This window comes from Lampris incognitus, chromosome 10 (assembly GCF_029633865.1).
Source record: "Lampris incognitus isolate fLamInc1 chromosome 10, fLamInc1.hap2, whole genome shotgun sequence".
Lineage (NCBI taxonomy): Eukaryota > Metazoa > Chordata > Actinopteri > Lampriformes > Lampridae > Lampris > Lampris incognitus.
In genome coordinates this window covers 12,799,018-12,816,925 of record NC_079220.1, presented here as the reverse complement: position 1 = coordinate 12,816,925, position 17,908 = coordinate 12,799,018, and the positions used below count along the sequence as shown (strand labels likewise).

Below are 17,908 nucleotides of genomic sequence, written 5' to 3'. Positions count from 1 at the left end.
TTGCTGTTCCCACTCTGTGGAACACTCTTCTAGACCACATCAAAGCTGCCCCCACTCTGTCTGCATTCAAAAAGACCCTCAAAACTCTCCTGTCCAGACTAGCCTTTCTCAGCTAATGTCCATCCCCTCCCCTCCGTTTTTATTTCCTAGTTGGCACCATTTCTTTTTCTTATCTTTATTAAACAGTTTTGGTTGTCCATTTTTGCCTCTGATGTAAATAATCTTTGAGCATTTAGAAAAGCGAAATATTAGTCTGTATTACTATTATTAACCACTCCTGTGCTCTTTCTGTTGCATTCAAAATGCATCAGCTTGAATCTCCTTATATTGCTATTTTACAAGATGAGACTGAACAACAGAGACGGTCGACCCTATTTGTTACTTGTAGCCTGCAGTGAGCTGCAACATATTTCACTTTTCTTTTTAGTGCTGAAACAATTACTCAATGAGTTGACCGGCCGAAAATTAATTAATCACAATTTAAGTAATTTATTAATCATTTTAGTTATTTGTCAAGTAAAAATAACAAATATTAGCAGATTACAGCTTCGTAGATGCTATGATTAGCTCGCATTTCTCCTATTCGTAGAATTATAAAATGAACACTTCAGCTTTATTTTTAGTTGCTGGTCAGACAAAGTAAACAGTTTTAAGGCATCACTTTGGGCTCTGAAAATTTGTGATGGTAATTTGTCATTATTTTTTATATTCTATAGGTAAAATTTTATGATAATAATAATTAGTTACAGAACCACTTTGTTTTACACTTTACGCAATAAAATGCATGTATGGTCTGTAAATATATCTGACTGGGTAGTGCTGGGAAAGACTGGGTCAAGAAATATACTTATCAGAAAGCTTGACATGGATTAAAATTGCTAAATAGATGGTAAGACGTGTTGGATCTCTGACTGCTAAATTTAAATTTTTTTGAATGGGAATACATGAGCTGGGCATGAATAGATACCTGGCTGAACTTTGCCTTTTCATTTGTAATTAAGGTCATCTTTGTTTCTAAATCTACCAGGTGAAGCCAAAACCACTCACAGATCACACAGTTACAGAGGTCTTTCCTGCCCTCAGGCTTACAGATAATATATTCCATCAGGACAAATGCAAAGTCTTATAAGACATTACAAGACATATCCATAAGATATTACAGTGAAAGAAACTGCTTTGCAGATGGCCGCCAAATAGCACCGCTGGGTCAGTTTCTAAGATCCTTACATTGTATCTCTGCTGTTTATTTGATTTTAGTTTGTTTTTTGTTTTGTTTTTGTTTTTTTTTTGTTATTTTTTGTTTTGATTTGGTAACATATTGTGGGAGGCCATAAAATAACACTTCACTTCTTCCTCAGGGTGAAGCTAAGCACACGGACGTGCTTAGTTAATGTGGTGTAAGGTATTCGGACTGTATCCCTAATCACATTATCACAGTGTTATTGCAGAATTAATGAGACCCAAAGAGATTGCCTGCGTTGCATCTCATGATGATTATTTCTGATTTCTTTCCATATTTAAGAGTCACATGCCCACATCTATCTGTCTGTCTGTCTACATCTGATCAATTGGCACGCTCTCAATCACTCCACAATAGAAAGAAATGTGATTTCCTTTCACCCTTCTCATATGAAAAAATACCATATGTCCCAGAACTATTTTCTCCTGTCTCATTTTCCAGTTTTCGTTTTTAGTTTCCTCTCCCCTTTATCACACTGCGAATTCTGTGCTGCACATTGTGAATCTGTGAATTCTGCGCTGCACATTGAATCTGCGAGTTACACTTTGTAAATCCATCTTATTATTGTCTCTCCACCCCCAGGGATGCTTAACACGGTGGAGAACCCTGCCACTCTAGAGCAGGTCATCCAAGGTAAGGAGATGTCGCTTTGTGGTTCGGAGAATGCAGAGGCATATGTACTCACAAACAATGCACCACACACACACACACACACGGCCATACTGACACAAAGGCATAACTTGGGACTGTACAAACATTGAGAGAGAATATGTGGTCTCTCTCTCACACACACACACACACACACACACACACACACACAGACAAACAAACTAACTCTTTGTAGCTATAATAATAAGGACACTTGCTTACAGAGACATTTCAAACCTTTATTGACTAAACAGTTCTCATTTCCAAATTCTGCCTTTTGAAGTTTTTGACCTCCTCTTTGTTAAATCGAACTGTGATCTCTTCGACTCCAGCACTGATCTAAAGTATTGATCCCTCTTTCTACGTACTAATGATTGCTACTGTGTGCTCACTTGTCTATTGCCTGTTTTATTTTCGTCCTCCCTCTGAGCGACCAGGGTTTGGCATTCAGTCACACTTGTCTGACTGGAGCTTGGCCTTTTAAAATGCAAAATGTTTTGTTGAGTGCAAACAGCAGAATGATTGTATGGTTGCCGGCTTAAAACACCCCAGGGGCTGCTTTGTTTTAATATTTGAAGCAGTGCCAAAAGTTCGACAGCACTATTTATGGCTTTATGTGTGAATAAGTGCTCACATTTTGAAACCGTCAGTTGGAGCTCTAAAAACTAGTAATATCTGTGTGTATAAAAAAAAACTGAACCAGTGCCATTTTTGGTAAGCAAAAAAAAAATCGAAGGCTCTTGACCACTTAACTGGGCACTGAATCAATATATAGTTTGAAACATACATGAGTTTTCTGGTTTTTCTTGCATTTTGCTTTTTAGCTCTTGCTTAAACTGCCAAAGGGCACATTTCTTACAAGTAGTATCAACTGAAATACTATCTATTCTGCTTTTTAATGTTTGATGTGTGTGTGTGTGTGTGTGTGTGTGTTCATATGTGTGTCTATCAGTGCTTGTTCAGTTGCTGTTAGAACTCCAGAGTGAGCAGTACTTTCACTATATTTTGGATGACATAAACACGCAGGTGAGACAAGTGCACACCCTGAAAACCACACATCCACATGCATGCACTTGAAGCATACAAACACACGTGCCCAGTCACTCATACCCCTTTCACACTGGCCAAAAAAACCCGCTAACATCCACCTTTGGTGTTGAATGTTACATTGACCAAAGGTGGATGTTAGCGGGTTTTTTTGGCCAGTGTGAAAACACCATCAGATACCCGGATACACTGAACGTGTTAAACATTTTACAATATTTAACAGCACTTGTGTAATCAACAGAGGTTGCTGGGGCTGTTTGGTAAACAGCCAGCATGCAAGCCCTCCCGGTGCTTGTGTTTGTGTCACCTTGTGCGGGTGGGGGCGGGTTAGAGTGGAAAAGCCTCATTCAGCAAAAGCAGCAGGTGGAGGATAGTAGGACTGTTTGTAGAGTCGATGACAGGGAATGAGAGCACCAGGTCCATGTGCCGACAGGTCTCCTCTACATCGCCAGAACGGAGACTGATTAGGACACGTAGAAATAACTGAGGAAAAAAGTGACAATCATAATGACAGTGGATGATTTATAATGTTGTCTGATTGTATAAAGTGAAACAGATGTTTTTTTTTTTTAACTATTAAAATGATTGTGGAGATTTGTTTTTTGTAATGTAAAGTATTGGCAAGTATCATTGCCAAAAGTTGCATTTTTTTTTTTTTTTTTTACAAGCTTCTTGCATTGTTGCTCCACTGGCCTCCAAGAGGAACGTTTTGGAAATTTCTACAGAGCTAATGCAGCTAGTTGTAGGTTAAGTGGCTATGGCTATTTTTTTGGCTATCTTGTTGAAGATAAGGTACTTCATCAAGAAACAGTGGTTATGGGCCTCCGGGTAGCATAGCAGTCTATTTCGTTGCCTGCCAACACGGGGCTCACTGGATCGCATCCCTGTGTTACCTCCGGCTTGTTCCGGTGTCCCTACAGACACAATTGGCCGTTCTGCGGGTGGGACGCTTGATTTGGGTATGTGTCTTGGTCGCTGCACTAACACCTCCTCTGGTCAGTCGGAGCACCTGTTTGGGGGGAGGGGGAACTAGGGGGAATAATGTGATCCTCCCACATGATACGTCCTCCTGGTGAAACTCCTCACTGTCAGGTGAAAAGAAGCGGCTGGCGACTCCACATGTATTGGAGCAGGCATGTGGTAGTCTGCAGCCCCCCCAGCGACCGGGATGGCTCTGAAGAGTGGGGTAATTGGCCGGATACAATGGGGAGAAAAGGGGGGGGGGGACAGAGTGGTTGTCACTGTTTTTTGATAAAGAATTTTATCTTCTTATGTGTTACGTGCTTCATCTTTACATGCTTTATCCTTTACATCATTTACATTTATCATTTACATGCTTCATCCTTGTTTTTTTTCTGCTGCTTACTCCATGTTTTTACCATCTGGTTAATGTCTACATAACATTTGTCATATTAGAAATGCACACTTTGACATGTTTTAGCCTAGAAATATGGGCTCCACAATTTCTCCCACACATCATATTCTTCTCAGTTTAACTTTCACATGCCTCCCTGGAGGACCAATGCACTACATATATTGACTACATATACACTGCGTATATTAAGAGAGAGATCAACTTCTTCTTCCCATTACATTCTTCCATATTCACTGTCTCTTTGTATACCAGTGTCTTCATAGTTGCAATAGTGTATTCAGTTATGTCTGTGCACCAATGTCACTAAGGCCAGATTCTTAAGATGTCTTATTCCTGGGAGTTGAAGTGACTCAAACTATCATTCTGTTCCCATGTCCAGCTCTGCAACCAGCACAGTCTGAGAGGTTTTCTGCCCACTTTCACCTTCCTGGGGAAGCTGATTGAGGCTGTCCCTAGTCTAGCCCACAGCCTGGTGGCTCAGTATGGTGAGATACTCTTTCAGACATTGAAACACAGCTTAAAGCCGCAATAAGGAGCTTTGGATTTTGTTGATTTTGTATGCCCCTGTGAGCAAAAGCAGTTGTGTTCCACGGAAGAGCGACTTCATTTCACTTATACATTGCCTCTTGTCGCAACGATCTACATTCACCCTCTGGTAGCTTGTGTATTTGTTTTAAAGAGAAGAGTGAGAGATATTGTAGCGGTTTGGAAAAACAGGTTTGTGCAAGATACACAGCAATGAGATAATGTAACTGATTGCGATTATGTATCCCGTCTGTGTGTAGTAATTCCTTTCATCAGATTTTGCGACCTAGAGACAAGCATCTGGAATCATTATATCGCAATATCTAATCTTCCTGCCGATGGTGTCATTTGATTATGTTATATAGAGGCATCATGATTAAATAGAGACTGATAGTCAATGAAAAACTCCTCATAATATCTTGAATTGAAGCAATAGAAAAGCAGTTTTGGTGCATATTAAGTCATATGTTATCACATTCATTTATAATTAAGATAACCAAAAATTGTTATCCTGAATGCCATTATACGACATGAACGTTCATTTCCATGCCAACAAAAGTTTTTGCAGGACACCAGATAAGCTTTCGAGTCATTTTCTTCAATTTCATCACCACAATGTGACTTCTTGGTTTTTGTAAGACAGAATTGTAGCTGTTTGTGTTTATCACAAAAGAAAGCTTTAGAGAGAGCGGATCATAGGATTTGCACTGGACCGAAACGGTGCACTGCAAAGTTCATGCTTTCTATCTGCCCGTCAGATTGAAAAATTACCCTCTGTGTATCTGAGTGATTGAACAAACTTGCGTACTTGCTTGGGAAACTGCCCTTCACCTCTAATAACATGGATTTTTGAAATATCCTTGTCCAAAAGACCATATGGATGTGTTTATAAATGGTTGCAACTATAAACAAGAAAAGACAGTAAGTAGACTGGAATTTTCATGATTAAATATGGAGATGGAGTGTAGGCCCTATGGGCTTGCTCAAACACCACCCAATCAGATGTCACAAGACGGGCGGAAAAATCTAAACAAAAACAATGTGGTGTCTTTCATGCACAAACATTGTTTATTCCAAAACAACATTAGAAAAAGAGAAGCTTTGAGATGTTGTTGCCTCAGTTGTTTGAACCTAATATAACTACAGCCAGTTGTCATTAATGGGGATGATGGGGCTTTCCACCTCTGTGTGGTTCATGTCTTTCTAAGGAAAGGCTATGCTAACCCAGAGTTGCCTTATTAGACACATTTTACATTGATGTTTATGTTGACATCTTTCCTCACCAACTGATAAGAGGTTGCGTGATGTCATTTTCAGTATTTCTTACCTGAGGGCTAAGAGCCAACTTATCTTACTCTTAATTTCAGTGTGACTAATCCATTTGATTAATGAAAATGTGCTTAATAGCTCTCCTTTTTCTACCCCTCTGCAGCTCACAAATAATATATGCGAACCATCCACTACACATCCACTACACATTTGCAACATGTCTACATCACACCAAATACACATCAGCTATGCGTACAGGACATGTCAGCTACACTTATGCTACATGGGAGTACAGTTTAAACAGATAAAAACTTAACTGAATGGGACTCCCCCGTCACGCAATGTATTGTGCATTAGCGTCCCATCTCTGGCTGTGCTGGGTGTTGCAGGGAGCACAATCAGCAGTGCTGCTGGGTGGGAAGCTTGGAGTGATTATGTGTCCCAGTTGTAATAAGTGACTCCTACATGTGGGGGGACACCTGTAGAGCTGAAGCTGGAGCTGCAAAATCAGAGCGAGCCTCAGCATGTGTTGCATGCCTCTGGAGATACCTGCAGCTGGCAGGTGAAAAGAAGTGTTGTGCTGAATCAGTGTGTATCAGAGGACTGGTGCAAGCCTTTCCCAACTATTATTTAGGTCATGCAATGGTGGGATCTTAGGAAAATAGGAAATTGGACATGTCAGATTGGGATGAAAAGGGAAGGGGAAAAAAAACCTTCCCTACTTATTCATTGTAAATCTGGGCTGAAGCATCAGTTAAAGCCTACATTATCCCAGGAGATCTTGATATGAATGTGGGTAAAAGGGTGGCACAGTAAGAAGGCTGACCGCCCTTCAACCACAGATGTTCAGGCTCCCATGATGACAATCATTACCCCGCTATGTGTCCCCAATCAAAAACCCGAATCCCTCTGACCTCCCTGTGGAGGGGGGCAGGTAAAAACACCAATTTCTCCAGCCAGCATCACTTGAGAATCAAAAAAAAAAAAGAAAAGAGAGAGAATAAAATACCGGGGATGGTTATGGTTTAGGTCAGTTTTGAAATGGTGATTGAAAGAAAAGTTTAGACTGGTCAGGTCTTGTCAGGCTCATGCAACACCGTCACACCTCCCATGGACATCTGAAAATTACTGTTAGAATAAATTGAAGTGTGCAGTGAATAAAATGATTCACCTACAGGTTGAGGTCTAGAAATTGTGTCTGTGCTAATAAAGTTCACCTCTCATAGAAAAAAAAGATATGAAAGAATATTTTATTTCTTGCACAGGGAGAGCAGCAGTTCAATCAAGGCAGCCTCTTTTGACCTTTTCGATGATATTCCACATGCATTGAAATAGCGACATTGTGTCCACTTTTGAAATTATATTCTATGCGCTGTGCTCCGTTCCACAGAACTCCTTTAGGGAATTATTAAAAAAAAATGGTTATAAAGCTATTTTTCATATCCTTTTCCCTGAACTTTCTCAACTTAATCACTCAAGCCACTTTGACCTTTTCAATTATGCCTCAACTCCATAGAGATAGCTATAGTGTTTCCACCTTTTAAATTCAGTCCCCTTACCTCCTATGGCAGCACTTGCTGCAAATGAAAAAGCCTATCTATCTATCTATCTATCTATCTATCTATCTATCTATCTATCTATCTATCTATCTATCTATCTATCTATCTATCTATCTATCTATCTATCTATCTATCTATCTATTTTTTTTCTTTTAACCTTTTTGCTGTAATTCCTCTCATAAATCTGAAGCTTAAATTTATGTTTTGACCTAAAAAAAAGCAGGAACCAGAGAGACTCACAGTGCTGCAGTTATGATATGGCCTATCAGTAACATGTTACATACTTAGTTTTCAAAATAGCTCAAATCTCTGTTACAATCGCCTGGATGATGACTCCCCCCCCCCCCCCCACTGAATCATTACGCCACTGTGGGGAACGAGTCTCTTATCACCTTGAGGTGTGTGTGTGATGTATGAGAGCATGTCTCATACAGCCTGTGTGTGTATGTGAGTGTGGGCGCATGTATGTGTGAGCATGTGTGTATGTTTGTGTATTTTTGTAATCCCAAATAAGCAGACAACGCAGTTTTATTTTTTATGTCGTTGTGTGTGTGTGTGTGTGTGTGTGCGTGCCTCATGTATTGCCACGAGCTTTATGAGTTTTCCTGTGCATCCACAGGTAGTGTGGGTTGCTGTAAGCAGAAGCCAAATGTGGGCTGCCACTATTGATAGTATGTACCTGTCTGGGGCCTGTCACTCAACAAGTCTCAGTGAGGCTGTTTGGACTAATGACAGCTGAACAACAATGACAACAAGAGCCCAGAACGGCCCCTTATGCTCCGTCTTTGTCTGTCTGTCTCTTCTTTGAACCCTTTCTCTGTCTGTTGGGTTTCGCGGTCGCATTAACCCTATTAACCCAACTGTCTCTTTCTGTCCTTTCTTCTTACCCCCCCTTTAAGTACCTCTTTCTTTCACTCCTTTTTTCTCCCACCCTGCTTGGCTGACATCACAGCCCTGCAGGTGCTGACTGATAGGTGGACACAGGCAAAATGAGGGAGGAGGAGAAAGGAGGGAGATAGGGAGATGGAGTGATAACCAGCGGAACGATAGGAGGGAGTAGAGAAGGCCTCCAGAGAGAGAGCAGATGATAAAGTGAAGGGGGCTAAGGTGAGTGCTTTGCAGTGTATAGTCAGTGAGTGTAGAGAACAGATCAGAGAGTAGAAAGAGAGAGAGAGAGAGAGAGAGAGAGAGAGAGAGAGAGAGAGGGAAGTGGTCCAGAGTACACAGCATCACAGTAGGGCAGCAAAACTGCAAACAATGCAAATGGAAGGAACTCTGGTCTGCTCTGCCAAGAAAAAAAAAACAAAACAAGTGTCATGTCTTTGATTTCAGCCCTCTGAAAGTGTGGCAGCTTGCATGTGTATGTGTGTCTGTGTTTGCGTACGTACCTTCCAGTGTCTATTTTCTATCTTCTTTCCACTCTTCTTCCTTCCACTGTTCTTCCTCTCTGGTTTTCTACCTTTCTTTCTTTCTCGTTCTCTTTTGTACTCTTGCCTCCTCTTAACAGCCGCTATCTCTGACTGTGTAATCTCCCTCTCTTCCTTCCCCTGGCTCTCATCTCGGCCGCCTCAAATATTTAGGTTTAATAAAACATGTCTGGGAGCTTCTCCTGCCTCGCCTGGGTTTTGATCCGCTTCACAGAGCAGCTGGGCCTGAGCTACCTCTACTTCTTTCTTTCTTTCTTTCTTTCTTTCTTTCTTTCTTTCTTTCTTTCTTTCTCTCTCTCTCTCTCTCTCTCTCTCTCTCTCTCTCTCTCTCTCTCTCTCTCTCTCTCTCCTACAACTTCAGAACTACCCCACTTTAACACCATTTGCTTCTCATTCCTCGCAGTCTCTTCTTTCAATTTCCTCTCCTAGATACCTTTCCCTCCCAGCCATCCCCCCCCTTTTTTGTTCTTTTTGAGGTTCCTCCATCACTAATTTTCTCTCTGTTTTCTCTTTTTCCTCCACCTTTCCCTCTCTCACACCCTGTGCCTGTATCCCTTTTACTCTTTCCATCTGTCTTTTTCTGTCTGTCTGTCTCTCTTTCACTCCCTCTTCTGGATCTATCTGTGTCTCTCACTCCCTTTCTTTCACCATTTCAGTCTCTATATTTATGCTTCTTTCTCTTTCCTACCCCCTATCTTGCTCTGTTACCCTCCTTCTCTCTCTCCCCCCCCTCTCTCACCCCCACTTGCCCTTTGTTTCTTTCCCTTTCTCTTTCCCATCTTTCTTTTCCGCTGTCTCTCCCACTTGCTACCCCGTGTCACTTTCAATTCAATTCACTTCAATTCACTTCAATTCGAATCAATTCAATTCAAATCGGTTCAATTCAGTTCAGTTCAATTCAGTTCAATTAAAATGGCTTTATTGGCATGAAAGTTCAAGAACAGTGTTGAAAAAAGCATCAAAGTAGTTTGTCCAAATATTTGGACAATACACAATAACAGTAATATGAACATTAGTGCAACATTATGTCCAGGGTGTCTCCCCCGCCTGACGCCCAATGACTGCTGGGATAGGCTCCAGCATCCTGCGACCCCAACTGTGATAAACAGCTTGGATAATGGATGGATGGATGGATGGATAAATTAATTATATATATACCGTATACAGACATGCTCAGATTTGCTCATTGAAATAATGCTTCATTCCTTCTGAAAAGTGATGCAATTAAAAGCTATTCTGTCATGTATACTTGCATGCCTTTGTTATGGCATAGATAGAATAAAGCAAAGAACCTGTGAAAAGAGATTAATTTTTGCTTATTCTACCAAGATATTCTAAAATGGCCAGGATACAATTGTTGGTATAGCTTAGAAAAGATAATAAATAATTGGATTATTCAGATTCAGACAACTTTATTTATCCCAGAAGGGCAATTCAGGATTATAGTGATATTACAAACTAATTAGTTTCTTTAATTAGTATCACACATGTCTCAAATCTTGTAATCAGTCATCAAGCCTATTTAGATGGGGAAAGATAGTCACTGTGCTGTTTGGTATCATTGTGTGCATCACACTGAACATTGACCAGAGAAAGCAAAGGAGAGAGTTGTCTGAGGAGATCAGAGAAAATAATAGACAAGCATGGTAAAGGTAAAGGCTACAAGACCATCTCCAAGCAGCTTGATGTTCCTGTGACAGCAGTTGCAAATATTATTAAGACGTTTAAGGTCGAAGGAACTGCAGCCAACCTCCCCAGGCGCCACCACGAGAGGAAAATCAACCCCAGATTGAACAAAGATAGTGCAAATGGTAGAAAAAGAACCAAGGATAACTGCCAAAGAGGTACGTCAGTTTCCGATCGCACAATCCATCACTTTTTGAGTGAAAGTGGGCTCCATAGAAGAATACTCAGGAGGACTCCATTTTTGAAAGAAAAACATAAAGTCAGACTGGAATTGGCTAAAATGCATATTGACAAGCTACAATCCTTCTGGGAGAATGTCCTTTTGACAGATGTGTCAAAACTGGAGCTTTTTGGCAAGTCACATCAGCTCTATGTTCACAGATGGAAAATAACTTTCAAAGAAAAGAGCACCATACCTACAGTGAAACATGGAGGATGGTCCCAGTGTCGGCCATCAGACCTCTGGAGCTTGTTCAGAAAGCTGCAGCTCGTCTGGTGTTCAACCGCCCTAAGTTCTCCCACACAATTCCCCTTCTCATGTCCTTACACTGGCTCCCAGTAGCTGCTCACATCCAGTTTAAGACTGTGGTGCTAGCCTACAGGGCAGTGAAAGGAACAGCTCCTTCATATCTCCAGGCCATGGTCAAGCCCTACACCCCTGCCCGACCACTTCGCTCTGCTGCCTCGGGACGCCTGGTTGCCCCATCACTCAGAGGCCCCTGCTGCCGATCTTTTCTGTCCTGGCCCCACAGTGGTGGAATGAACTCCCCACTGATGTCAGGACAGCGGAGTCGCTGTCCATCTTTCGGCGCAGGTTGAAAACTCACCTGTTCAAGAACTACTACCCTGTTACTTGCTCTTAGCACTTATTGTATTCACTCATTTAAAAAAAAATCTCTTTCTTGTGCTTTTACTTTAGCACTGGTTTTGCTCTTCGATGCTTATTTAGACAGAAGATGCGCTTATGACCTCTGATGACTAGTAGTTCTCCTGATTTTCTACATTAAATGGACTTATTGTAAGTCGCTTTGGATAAAAACGTCGGCTAAATGACTGTAATGGAGGAGGATCGGTTATGTTTTGGGGCTGCTTTGCTGCACCTGGCACAGGGTGCCTTGAATCTGTGCAGAACACAATAAAATCTCAAGACAATCAAGGCATTCTGGAGTGAAACGTACTGCCCAGTGTCAGTAAGCTGCCTCAGACACAGGTCATAGATCATCCTATTGGTTGACCCAAAATGCGCAGCTAAAAGCACCCAAAAATAAATAAGAACAAAACTTTGGACTGTTCTGAAGTGGCCTTCCATGAATCCTGATCTGAATCCTATCAAACACCTATGGAAAGAGCTGAAACTTGCAGTCTGGAAAAAGCCTCCGACAAATCTGAGGCAGTTGCAGCAGTTTGCTCAGGAAGAGTGGGCCAAAATACCTGTAAACAGGCACAGAAGCCTCATTGAGAGCTACAGAAAACGTTTCATTTTCGTCCATGCCATTTTCATTTGATATTATGTTGAATAGAAAAAATCAAAAACAAATTGTGATTTCTATAAAATATGGAATTAAAAATGGTGGAGACCAATTATTTTTGTCAGTTTCAAGTTGTTTTGCAGAAAATGAGCATTCTTAGTTTTTTTGTGGAGGGGTACCAACAAATTTGAGCACGTCTGTATGTAAGTCATTTTTCTGCCTCTTTCTCTCTCCCTTGTTGCATGTAAACAGATCTCTCTCCGTCAGAGGGCATAGTCTTTTGGCGCTCCTGTCTGCTCTGCTCGGCGCAGACACTCCCCCGGGCACCGTCATCACCACATCAGCCACCGAGACGAGGAGCTGTTGCCCACATCTTAGTCCCTCTTATGTATCTCTCATCTCACCCTCTGTTTACCTATGCCCTCGCCAAAACCTTTTCCTTTTCTTTTCCTCTTTACTCTCGCTCCTGCTATTTTTGTACCTCCTCCAGTGACCCATTTTCATTCCTTTCATCTTATTCAGAACTTTCCCTCTGCTGTTGCCCCGGTAGTTGTCAGTTAGTGATGTGCTGGGCGAGCAGGGCTCAACCACACTTCACCACCTCATCTGCACCGTATTATTGTTTTTGGTTTATCTGTGGTGTTCTTACAATATATATTTTCCTTTATATTACCTCACCTCTGAGAATCTTCCCCTCCTCTATGCATCATCCTTCCCTCACACTTGCACACATGCATGCACAAAAACGCACGCTGCAAGTATCCTTGAAAGTGAGATTTTGTGAGTTTGTCTCATGGCACTGACCTGTGTAAATTGTAGCTACATGTGTTAAAACACATCTATGTCACAGTATTTGTAGCTGCAAATTCCTCCATGGAAATCACAAGAGCATAATTTTGCCCTGTTTTCCTCGTCTCTGTGATTCTGTTTCTCATCCTCTACACCCCCCCCCTCCCCCATATTGTCTTTCAGTGCCCTTGCTGGAGCATCTGTGCTTGGCCCTGCTGTACCCAGATGAGGGGCTTAAGTCGTCACTCTTCTACGTGTGGCAAAAACTTTGCAGCAGGACAAGCAGACGTACGGCACTCCTGTCCCTACCCACTGCCATCAGAGATAAAGTGTGTGCCCTCCTGCTGCAGACCATGGCGAACGCCTGCTTGCCAGAGCTCACCATTAACTGCCTGGGTGAGGACTTGTATACTGTCATCCTTAGACAATGTAAAGTACTAAATAGGTTAATGGAAATTCATCCTTTAAAAAAAATTGAGTTCTAATAATGTCTTGTACAACTGGGTTTTATTAGTATAAGACAGACAATTGTCTGGGAAAAACAAAAAGATGACTGTCCATGTCAGATGTGGTATCAGCTTATTTATTTTATCTTAGGTGAGTTTTATGATGGGTCATCGAAACCCATTAAAAACACACTACATCATTTTCACTATGTTTGGTCATTATTGAAAAGATAAGGATTTTTGTCCAATTTCTGGGTAACTTGGTTTTGCAGATGTATAGAATATGTGCCCCCGCCCACAAAAAAAAATCTTAGATTGCAACACTTTGTCTTAATGCAGTGACTTGATAAGATATACTGGTTTCTTGGTTTAGCGGGATTCATGGTGAGATAGACTAAGCATAATCTTTTAAGTTGTCTTTTTGAAGATTTGGTGTTGTTATAGTTTGATGTACTGCCTTGCAGAGAATTTTACTCTCTCATCCTGGTTTAGAAGTATGGAGGACTAGATAGACTCAATAAAACGTAGTTATCTTCTTAAAGTTTGGAGTTTTAAGCTTAATAAGATTACCATCAAGCGCTTGAGCAAGCGCTAGAATTTGCCTTTCTAGATAATGGGAGCATGACATTAAAAATGAATGAAATTTGGAGGAGCTCACTAACAACTGCCTTATTGAGAGTCAAGGGGGAAATGGCTTAGGCGGAGGGTGTCTGTTATAATGAAGAAGTATTCATCATAAGGATTTTGGAAATTTTGCTGCTATGTAAGTATATTCACTTTGCTGTCTACTGCCTGGAAGAAAATAAAATTTCTGAAAGTGTGTGGCGTTAAAGCGTGTGTTGGGCAACAACTGTAAGACAAAACCAAAAATCATTAGTCGTTATTTAGAAATTTGGATTTGTCAGACAATTATAATGTCCTGTAGTGTTTGTTGACATTAAGTTGGCCGTTGATTTAAGTTTAAGGACAATAGAATAGTTCCATCCATCCATCCATTATCCAAACCGTTTATGTTAGTAATTTAGATTTCCTAAGCATCTAAGCAAACTAACCGTTACGTTCTTGCCTTGGTTAAAACAACCCAGTTGAAACTGTTAGTAGGACCATTATTATTTTTCTTAGGTAAATGTAATAATATTTCCACGAAAAGACACATCCATTGGGCATCCGGGTAGCGCAGCGGTCTATTCTATTGCCTACCAACACGAGGATCGCCGGTTTGAATCCTCGTTTTACCTCCAGCTTGGTCAGGCGTCCCTACAGACGCAATTGACCATGTCTGCGGGTGGGAAGCCAGATGTGGGTCTGTGTCCTGGTCGCTGCACTAGTGCCTCCTCTGATCGGTCGGGGTGCCTGTTCGGGGGGTTGGGAACTGAGGGTAATAGCATGATCCACACGCTACGTCCCCCTGGCAAAACTCCTCACTGTCAGGTGAAAAGAAGCGGCTGGCGACTCCACATGTATCGGAGGAGACATGTGGTAGTCTGCAGCCATCCCTGGATCAGCAGAGGGGGTGGAGCAGCGACCGGGACAGCTTGGTAGATTGGGGTAATTTGACCGAATACAATTGGGTAGAAAAAGAGAGAAAAGAAATCCCTCAAATAAAAAAGACATCCATTTTTCTCCCTTTAATTTATGGCCTGTATGTAATTTCCTTGTCTTGTCTGTGGATTAGAAAAGCCTAGTTCAGACTTTTAAACAGATTAGGTTCAACGTGTCGGCCCACTTCTGCAGTTGCACACGAAGATAATCGGCATCTTGCAAGATGAATACATTAGGTTATTAATAGCTAAAGATGTAGTAAGCCTTAAAATACAGCCCCCCCTCCCGCATCAGGAAAAAAAAGTGTTTAATTACTCTTTAAGTGAAGTCATGTTCACTGTCGTTATATTGATGCACAAATTCGGACACTAACATAAGTATGCTCTTGTTCTTTAAGCGCCCCAAAACCGATGTCAAGCCAGCATGTCTAGAGCTCACGTCTGCTAAAATATATCATGAGATATGTGTACAACTGAATGTCAAATACATTATCAATAATGCGTTGTTGAACCAAAAACAAACAAACTAGGAAATGCAATGCTGTTCGTTGGTCTCAGAAGTGGAGACGAGCTATTGGAATTTATAAATTTGTACAGCTAAACTATAAAGATATGTCCTGCTCTTTTACATTCTCACATTTTTAAGGGCTCATCAAAAGCTCCTTTTTTATATACTTTCCCCCTCTTTTCTCCCCAGTTGTACCCGGCCAATTATCTACTCCTCCGAGTCGTCCTGGTTGCTGCTCCACCCCCGCTGCAGACTACCACATGCCTCCTCCGATACATGTGGAGTCGCCAGCCGTGTCTTTTCACCTGACAGTGGGGAGTTTTGCCAGGGGGACATAGCGCGTGGGAGGATCACGCTAGTCCCCCCAGTTCCCCCTCCCCCCGAACAGGTTCCCCGACCGACCAGAGGAGGCGCTGGTGCAGCAACCACATCCGGCTTCCCACCGGCAGACAGGGCCAATTGTGTCTGTAGGGACGCCCGAACAAGCCGGAGGCAACATGGGGATTCGAACCGGGATCCCCATGTTGGTAGGCAACAGAATAGACCGCCACGCTACCCGGACGCCCAAAGCTTCAACTTCTCAGTGATTATTTGTAGTCCCTGACCTTATACCTGACATGTATTTGTTGTTACTCGAGGTAACATGTGCCCTCTGGAGCCAGGTTGCTTTGTAAGAGTGTCCAGGGATGTCCTGGGGATGTCTCAGCCAACTATTGTGGACTAGTCCCTAACTGTCTTTGTGTTTCAGCCAGCATATGTATTTATTGCCAAAGTTTTTTTTCTATATCTGCCAGTGTGAGGAGGCACACCAAAAATGTTTACTCTGCTCCATCAGACAAACCTTCTGATGACAGTTCTGTCTGGATGTGGGTTTGTTTGCACGTGTCTGTATCTGTCTTCATCTGTTTGGGAAAACCTCGTTCCTTATTCACTGGTATACATGTGTAACTTCCCTTTCTGTGTATGCTTCTCTTTGTGTTTAGTTCGTTGAACCTGTGGTTCTGTGCCTGTGTGTCCTCTGTAAATATTCACTCTGTCTGCCTTGATTTGTGTTTGCATCTTTTGTTTTTGTTTATTTTATTTGGTTGTTGTTTATCACTGCATTTGTTCACATATGCTTTATTTCTTTGTACCCTTGTGCGTGCGTGTGTGTGTTTGTGTCTATGTCGGTCTTTTCTTGTCTTTGTATGCCTATGTGTTCTTTTTTTTGTCTCATTTTGTCTTCAGGTTCTTTGTGAAATGTTAATATTTGTTTTGGTGTGTGTTTTCTTGTGCTCTGTAAACCCCTCTCATCCATCTGACAGGTCTGCTAAAGCAGCTTGTGCAGCTGGGGGAGGTTGTGTCAGTTCTGATGAACAGCCCCAGTGATCAGATCCTGTCCAATTCGGACCAGAACCTATGCCACAATGGTAACAGCCAGACCCTCGGCCAGAACCAAGAGCAACAGTCCCTGGACCGCTGTCCTTTGCCACTCATACTGAAAAAGGTCTCTCTCCAAACATCCTGCCCTGACTCCCCGGGCCTACACGCTCACACTGACGACAATAATAACAGAAAGGACTAATCTTGGATTAACATCTCTTTTGATGGCGACTCGGGGAGATTTTAGCCAGGAAAAATATTTGTGCTTGTTGCCTGGGAAAGTGATGTGAAGATTATGGCTAGCTACACTTTTGTGATGACTCAGATCACTTTTGGCCGCTGGTTTAATTGTCTTAAAGCATTTTGGGGCATGGCTTGTGATGCTTATGATGTGTTTTTCTATCAGTGCAAGTGAAATCCAATTTACCATTGATTAAAATCAGTCCCCATAACCAAATTCATTCATTCTATTACTATGATCACAGAAACTTTAATCCATATTTTTTCACATGAAAAAAAAAATCAAGAAACCCAAGAGAACTTGGTGAGAGCTAAATTTCAGTGAGCCAGTCCTCTAAACTGGATCAGACCACTCTGTAGTTTTTTTGAGTAAAATAGATCAGTGCAAAATACAAAGATCTTGTTCCGCCATAAAACGCTACATAATTTAATATGAAAATGGAAAAAGTTGAATTACAATGGGCAATAAATAATTCTTTAGCTCTTTTAGCCCTGAAATTAGACGTTCTGAAGTGTCGGCCAAGGTGCATCAGTGCCAACTGCCCTCCAAGGTTGTAGGCAGATGAAAGGAACAGGTGTCAGTGGGATTTGTCTTTCTCTTTGCGTGCCTCTCGAATGTTTTCATACACTGTTGACCACTGTATACAAATTCCTGTGTGATGGAAAGTTAGTCTGATGTTTTGCATTGCTTGTCATCTCATCTACAGGTACTCCTGAGGACGCATTAATGGATCAGAACTTGAAAGACATCGTCCCGTCAGAGACAGACTGACACTT

The 17,908-nt window shown here is 41.7% G+C and overlaps 1 protein-coding gene across 1 annotated transcript in view; it reads left to right on the top strand.

The window, feature by feature from the left end:
- The window catches only part of LOC130119950 (meiosis inhibitor protein 1-like), a 102,246-nt gene that overhangs the window by 923 nt on the left and 83,415 nt on the right, over positions 1–17,908 (top strand). The window contains 5 exon segments of the mRNA XM_056288554.1: positions 1,823–1,873; positions 2,841–2,914; positions 4,690–4,795; positions 13,218–13,430; positions 16,834–17,015. Coding sequence (XP_056144529.1) covers positions 1,823–1,873; positions 2,841–2,914; positions 4,690–4,795; positions 13,218–13,430; positions 16,834–17,015 — 626 coding nt within the window.